Genomic DNA, 8,106 nt, shown 5'->3' with positions numbered 1-8,106 from the left:
ATTCTTAGCCTTATGCAGTTGAGGAGGCAAGGCTTAGCCTCATGCAAGAAGAGGAGACATGGCTTAGTCTCATTCAATGGGAAGGCATTTCTTAGCCTTATGGAGACAATGCTTAATCTCACGCAAGGGAAGGCACCGCTTAGCCTTATGCAATTAAGGAGGTAGGGCTTAGCCTCATGCAAAATGGAAACAATGCTTAGTCTCATGCAAGGCAGTGCTTAGCCTTATGCAATTAAGGAGGCAGAGCTTAGCCTCATGCAAAATGGAGACAATGCTTAGTCTCATGTAGGGGAAGGCAGTGCTTAGCCTTATGCAATTAAGGAGGCAGGGCTTAGCCTCATACAAAATAGAGACAATGCTTAGTCTCATGCAGGGGAAGGCAGTGCTTAGCCTTATGCAATCGGGGAGGCCGGGCTTAGCCTCATGAAAAATAGAGATAATGCTTAGTCTCATGTAGGGGAAGGCAGTGCTTAGCCTTATGTAAAATGGAAACAATGCTTAGTCTCATACAGGGGAAGGTAGTGCTTAGCCTTATGAACAATGGAGACAATGCTTAGTCTCATGCAAGGGAAGGATAGTGAGTGATAACAGGGTATTTTCTTTATCTAGAGACATATTTGCGTTTGGTAGCCTTGTCATTATGAAGATAGTGATTTTGATACGTGTATACTTGCGAATACTCCTGTCATGTTCATTGTGCCTGCATCCAAAGAAAAATCATGAGTTTTGCGGGGAAGGTTGGTTCATGCCCACGCTTGCTTGCTTTGCTTTGCTTTGCTCTGGGGATACTGTTTGAGTTACCCTAGGTAGCATCTGGCTGCCATAGAAGTAAAGTTTTTGAAAAATATGCGTTCATTTGATAAACATAGTTATTTTAAAATATGGTTGTTTACAATATTGAGTAAATTAGATGAATCAATAACTGTGACACTTTTAGAGACATTGCGACTTCCTCCTCAAAATTCTACTCCAGTTTAATAAGAGATTCATTGACTGTTTCGCATATGATAAAATTGGCTAGACTAGCTCCGAAATTTTGGGCGTCCTCCTCAAAATTCTGCCCCAGTTGTTGACCATAGGGAAAATGAATATTTTATTAAGATGTGACCAAACTCACAGGGTTGCCTATGTATCCCCTCTTAAATGGGAATCAGGTCAAGCGTAGTTCAGCTACATCAGATGAAGAAATGTAAATAATCTAAGCATAGTATCTCTTGACTGCGTCTGAATTGATAGGCTTCGACCAAATTTCTCTGTCCATTTCTGCAAGTATGAGTGCTCCTCCTGTTAGTACCCTGTGGACCATGTAGGGCCCTTGCCAATTAGGTGAGAATTTTCCTTTGGCCTCATCTTGATACGAGAAGATCCGCTTCAGCACCAGTTGTCTTGGTGCGAACTGTCTGGGTCTGACCCTTTTGTTGAACGCTCTGGACATTCTGTTTTGATAAAGTTGACCATGGCATACCGCATTCCTTCTTTTTCCGTCAATAAGAGCCAGTTGTTCATAGCGGCTTCTTATCCATTCTGTATCACTGAGTTCAGCTTCTTCTATAATTCTTAAGGAAGGAATTTTGACCTCGGCGGGAATGAAAACTTCAGTACTGTAGACCAACATGTAGGGAGTTGCTCTGGTTGATGTGTAGACGGTGGTTTGATATCCTAATAAGGCAAATGGTAATTCCTCGTGTCATTGCTTCTGGTTGTCTACCATTTTCCTTAGAATTTTCTTGATGTTCTTGTTGGCATCTTACATGGCTCCATTCATTTAACATTTGTATGCTATGAAATTCTTGTGCTTGATCTTGAAGGTTACACACATAGCTTTCAGTAAGTCGCTGTTGAGGTTGGAGGCATTACCAGTGATGATGATTCTGGTACCCCGAATTGGCGAACAATACGATCTCTAACAAAATCTGCGACGACTTTCTTAGTTACACCCTTGTAAGATACAGCCTCAACCCATTTTGTGAAGTAGTCTATGGCCACTAAAATGAACCTATGCCCGTTCGAAGCAGCAGACTCGAAAAGACCGATGACATCCATTCCCCAAGCGGCAAAAAGCCAAGGTGAACTTGTTGCATTGCATTGAATTCATATCTACATGTACTTGACACTGATGACACTTTTGGACATACTTGATGCAGTATGTTTCCATAGTCATCTAAAAGTATACTGCTCTTAGTAACTTCTTGGCTAAAACGAAACCATTCATATGTGGTCCGCAAGTTCCGGTATGTATCTCTTCAAGCAGTTTGGAAGCTTCCTTGGAATCAAGGTACTGTAATAATCCTAGGTCTGGAGTCCTTCTGTACAAAATTCCTTTACTTTGGAATAAATAATTGGATAATCTTCAAAGTGTGCGTTTCTGAGTATGATTTGCATGCTCCAGGTATTCTCCTTTTGCCAAGTATTCTTTGATATCATGAAACCACGGGTTCCCATCCGCTTCTTCTTCAACATGAGCACAATAGGCTAGCTGATTATGGATTCTTACTAGAATAGGGTCGATAAAATTCTTATCTGGGTGTTGTATCATGGAGGACAAAGTAGCTAGTGCATCTGCGAACTCATTCTGGATTCTCAGAACATGTTTGAACTCTATCTTCATGAACCTCTTCATCAATTCTTGCACATGATACAGATATGGCAATATTTTGGTATTCTTGGTAGCCCACTCTCCTAGAACCTGATGTACTAGAAGGTCTGAATCACCAATTACTAGAAATTCCTGGATATTCATGTCAATGGCCAGATTGAGCCCCATGATGCAAGCCTCGTATTCTACCATATTGTTGGTGCGTGAAAACTTGAGCTTTGCAGATACCAGATAGTGCTGACCTATCTCTAACACCAAAACAGCTCGAATACCCACTCATTTGAAATTTACAACTCCATCAAAAAACATTCTCCAACCATCATATGTTTCGGTGATATCTTCTCCTACAAATGATACTTCTTCGGAAAAATACATTTTCAGTGGTTCATATTCTCCTCCTACAGGATTTTCTGCAAGATGATATGCTAATACATGTCCCTTGACCGCCTTCTGAGTCACATAGACAATGTCAAATTCACTCAACAGTACCTGCCATTTTGCTAGTTTCCCTATAGGAATGGGTTTCTGAAAAATGTATTTCAGAGGATCCATCCTTGATATGAGATATGTGGTGTAGGCACAACAGTAGTGCCTCAATTTCTGAGCTATCCATGTCAAGGCGCAACAGGTGCATTCCAGCAAAGAACAACGTGCTTCATAGGGTGTGAACTTCTTACTCAGATAGTATATGGCCTGCTCTTTTATCCCTATCTCATCGTGTTGTCCCAAAACACAACCAAAAGCTCATTCTAGTATGGACATATAGACTAGCAGAGGTCTACCAGGTTCCGGCGGGACCAAGACTGGCGGTGTGGAAAGGTATTTCTTCATTTTGTCGAAAGCTTTTTGACATTCTTCGGTCCAACTTGTTGCAACATCCTTCTTCAGCATTTTGAGAATTGATTCACAAATCACGGTCGATTGTGCTATGAAGCGGATGATGTAATGGAGACGTCCCAAGAAGCTCATCACATATTTCTTTCTCTTCAGAGGTGGCAAATCTTGGATAGCTTTGACCTTTAAAGGGTCTAATTCAATCCCTCGATGACTGATGATGAAACCTAGCAATTTTCCAGGAGGGACTCCGAAGGCACACTTTGCAGGATTCAGTTTCAAATTGTACCTACGAAGCCGATTAAAGAATATCCTTAAGTCTGCTATGTGATCTGTGCTTCTTCTAGATTTGATGATAATGTCATCCACATACAACTCTATTTCTTTGTGAATCATATCATGGAAAATAGTCATCATGGGTCTTATATAAGTGGCTCCAGCATTCTTCAGGCCAAACGATATCATTTTATAACACTACATCCCCCACGGCGTGATAAAGGTTGTTTTCTCGGCATCTCCTCATCCATCCAGATCTGATGGTATCCCGCGAAGCAATCCACAAAGGATTGGAGTTCATGCTTGCCACAGTTGTCGATCAGTATGTTTATATTTGGTAATGGAAAATCATCTTTGGGACTTGCTTTGTTTAAATCCCGATAGTTGACACATACTCTGACCTTCCCATCCTTCTTCGGAACTGGCACGATGTTAGCTAACCAAGTAGGGCATTCGACCACTCTGATAACCTTAGCTTTGATCTGCTTGGTGACTTCCTCTTTGATTTTCAGACTCATATCAGGCTTGAACTTTCTGAGTTTCTATTTTACAGGAAGACACGTCGGGTCGATAGGTAGTTTATGAGCCACTATATATGTGCTCAACTCCGTCATATCATCATAAGACCATGCAAAGATATCTTTGTATTCTTTTAGGAAACGAGTGTACTCTTCTTTCTCTGATAGTGATAGATGAATGCTTATGCGAGCTTCTTTGACTATTTCAGAATCTTCCAAGTTGATGATCTCGGTTTCGTCCAAATTTGACTTCGGCTTATTCTCAAAAAATTTCACCTCTCTGACAATTTCCTCATGGATTATATCTTCTTCTTCTATTTCCTCTGAATCACTATCATTATGTTGTGTTGTCTCATTATATTTCACAGTCGTCGGTTCATCAGGATAAGTAGTAATAGTGTTGTAGAGAGAAAATGTAAAGGATAATAATAAATACTAGAATAGTAATGCATTAGATAAATCTTGAAAATATTAAACAAGTACGGCTCGGTGACTAAAGCAATTATTTCAAAACAAAATACGTCTAAAACAGAATACTGAAACGTTTCAAATACTGAAAATTGCTTTTAAAATAGATCATGCTAATTGCCAAGCTACCTAGGGACTCGACGGGCCCAAGATGGTGCAACAATCTAGTTCTTGAGAACAGCTCCCTTTCCTACGGTCTGAATTGTAAGGCCTTTCTCCTACTCCTCCCAACTATTGCATTGTAGTCTCATGTTTTCATTGTCCAGAAATAGACTCCTCAGGCCAGCTAAAGCTTCCTATTCTTCAAATCCTCATATCACGTCACTCTGTTGAAATGTCTGATGCAGATGCGGTATTGGCTGTTCAAGTGGGTAATAAGTGTTGATACCCAATTTTTTTCTGTATATTTTAATATGCAAAATACTTTCAAAATAGCATATGTATGCATATATAAGTATGTCCAAATGTTTTATTATTTTTTCTTAACTTTTAAAGATTTTTAAATCGATTTATTGCCCTATTTTATCCATAAAAACCCAATAATTATTTCCAAAATTATTATTTTGGTGATTTATTTATTGAATTCTCATATTTAACTAAAATATAGGTAATATAATTATTGCATATTCTTACAAAGTCATTTAGTATTTTTAAAGTTAAATTGTATATAATTACAACATTAGCCTCTTTTAATATTAATTACGTTTATATTCATACAAATTAGGTCTGGTAATTGTAAATAGTTAATTATGTGCTATAAATCATTTTGGTACCTTTAATATATTTTTAGAAATTAATTTATTAATTTTTATAAATTAAATAGGAAAAATTAACTATTTAAATGTTAGCCCAATTTCATTACGATTATATCCCAATTCTGACCCCAATTGAACTCAATTGAAATCATTTGAACCCCCGACCCAATTCTGATTTAATCCGACCCAAACCCATCTTTATAACCCGCCCACTCGCCCGTTTTGATCTAGGTCGTTGACCATTCAGATCAACGGCCAACAACCATCCTTACCTTTTTAAATTAAACGACCCCAAACCCTAGCCTCATTTCCAAATTCCGCCGCCTCTGAATCTCCTTCTCTCTCAACTCTCTCTCAAATCCTCTCAAACCCTAGCCGCCTCCATCAACTACAACTCTAATACCTCCCCAAATCTATGGCTCCCAAAGTCATCGGAGACCTATATCCACCTCTCATGGCTTCTATGTGCTCGATTATTATGGTCTCGAGGCTAGATCTCGAAAGAGCTTGGTCCAGGCTTGTTGGATTGCAGTTCATGACTGTTCTCCGATCGTCTCCGACTTTTTCTCCAGCCAGCCATGGCTATTCGAGTAAGACACTTGACTCTCCTACTTAGATCGTTGGTTTTCAAAGTCTTTCTCACCATTTGGGGTTCTTCTGAAACCTTAGCCTTTAAGGTTCCTTCGATTTCTTTTTTAGATTTGTTTCAGATCTATGTTTGCTCAAAACTTCTAAGTGTTTTTCTCAAATTTTCTTTTAAAACTCTGCTTTCAAAACCCCTTATTTTTCCGATTAGGGTTTCAGTTAAGTTATTTTAAAATGTTTCTCTCATTCTTTGACATGTTTGGCTATGTTTGCTTATATCGTTCTTCTACCTGAGTTTGCATGTTAAAACCCCCAATTTCTTTTAACTGTTTACTAAACAAATGTTTATTTGCCTGAGTTTTGTCCGATTTGTTTTCTTATTCTCTTTTAAAACTCTCCTATTGTTGAAAATCCTAGGGTTTTGGGTCTGAGACTGTTCGTTTAAGTGCATGACTCGATTTGAAGTTCTTTATTTCGAAATCTTTTGCTCCCTTTGTGTGATTCTTCTGATTGCTGGGTTTCTATCTTCTCTAAAATTCAAATATGCTCGAAACCCTAATTTTTCTAAAGGGGTTCTCCTCACTTGCTACTGCGAGACCTTCACATGCTTTTGATATTCTATGTTTTCTTCACCACTTGACCTACTGGACTGTCATGCTTCGAATGTTTCTATCTACTGAATCTTTGTGTTACTGTTGTGTGCTATTTTTTCTTGCCAACAGGCCTAGCCTCGCATGTATAATGTTTATGCACCCTATTTATATGCTGAGTCTCCTTCTTTGACTAATTTTCAAACTCGTGACTAAGTTTAAACTTTTCCTTTGTGAGATTCTGATTTCACTCGCCTATTTAGTTTAATTGATTTCTTTCCTGTTTTGCCTTATTTAATCCTTTCCAAAATTAGAGTATCTCTGTACCTAGACTAGAATTGCTTACTTTATATTTTACTACTTCTTTTATGGCTACTTTTAGCCTACTTTTTAATTGATTGCTTTCCTTATTTCGAACCTGTCACTGCTCGTTAAGCAAGTGACCCCTTAATTAAGGGCAATCACTTGTATAACTGATTCTGAATCATGATTGTTTCCATGTTTGTAGCTTATTACCTCTTTCTTACTCGTTTTCAAAAAAACTATAAATACTCGTTACTTTTTCTCTTTCAAAAACACGAACACTTTTAGTTCTGAACTCACACTTACACTAAAACACTCTCTCTTGTTTACTACTACTTGTGCTACTGCCTGTTTAGCAAGCTGAAAGCCGAGGCTATATTTCGAAGTCCTGCTACTTTTCTTTACTACACTTTGCTTCTTTGGATGGTATGTTCTAATTAAGTTTTTCAGCACCAACAACAACATGCTTACTTACTGATTTTGCATTCATGTCTGCCTACTACTTGTATTTAATTCAGTACCATTATTTAGCATGCTGTAATTTCCTTTCTCCTGTTCTGAATCAATGTATTATAAATCCCAAATCCCTACCCCAATGTGATTAATACTTGTGGTTAGTTTGGGGCTTGAAAACATTGAATATTGTTGAGCATGACCTAAACTTGATCCTCCTAGGATCATAACCTCCATGTTACCCTTATATATTATATGTTCTGGTTGATTTACAAGCATGACAACACTCTCTATTGCTGTGCATGCCCAAAATTAACACATGCCTAAGTATATAGGCCACCTTGCAATGGATTCCCAATCCCCTGCCCCTTTGCGTGAAGTTATCAATTCTTTGAAGTGTTAATGGCTGACTCCCCTCACACTTTCCCTCTCCTTTATTCCCTCAGTTCTTAGAACTCAGTTTCTGCACTTTTCACTCTCTTCTTAGACTTAAGTTCTGCACCCCCTCATGTGAGCCTTTCCTTGGGACCCATGAGCTCACTCTGAACTTGGACACATGAGGGCTGGCATTTCCACACTGCACTTGTCCCTATTCTGGTTATGAAACTTGGGTGTGAGCACTGCTTGGGGTCCTATTGAGGCCCTTAGGGAACTCTGACACACTCAAGGCCGAGAAAGGCTTTGGATAAATGGTATTTTGAGTTGGTTTATCTCAGAACTCAGAGAGG

The 8,106-nt window shown here is 38.8% G+C and overlaps 1 protein-coding gene across 1 annotated transcript; it reads right to left on the bottom strand.

The window, feature by feature from the left end:
• Positions 1–1,198: 1,198 nt before the first annotated feature.
• On the bottom strand, positions 1,199–2,043 carry LOC138868931 (uncharacterized). The gene is made up of 2 exons (XM_070146512.1): positions 1,858–2,043; positions 1,199–1,576 (listed from the first exon to the last, which is right to left on the bottom strand). Exons 1-2 carry the CDS (start codon positions 2,041–2,043, stop codon positions 1,199–1,201), a joined length of 564 nt encoding a protein of 187 aa, XP_070002613.1.
• Between the last annotated feature and the right edge of the window lie 6,063 nt (positions 2,044–8,106).

Source organism: Nicotiana sylvestris, chromosome 5 (assembly GCF_000393655.2).
Source record: "Nicotiana sylvestris chromosome 5, ASM39365v2, whole genome shotgun sequence".
NCBI classification, from domain to species: domain Eukaryota; kingdom Viridiplantae; phylum Streptophyta; class Magnoliopsida; order Solanales; family Solanaceae; genus Nicotiana; species Nicotiana sylvestris.
Note: the sequence above shows the minus strand (reverse complement) of the source record. Positions and strands in the feature narration are given on the sequence as shown.

Coding starts and splice junctions, on each gene's coding strand:
- LOC138868931 (XM_070146512.1), bottom strand. CDS start 2,043: ATGGATGTCATCGGTCTTTTCGAGTCTGCTGCTTCGAACGGGCATAGG. Junction 1,577..1,857: donor TACCAGAATCATCATCACTG/GTAATGCCTCCA, acceptor ATTCCCGCCGAG/GTCAAAATTCCTTCCTTAAG.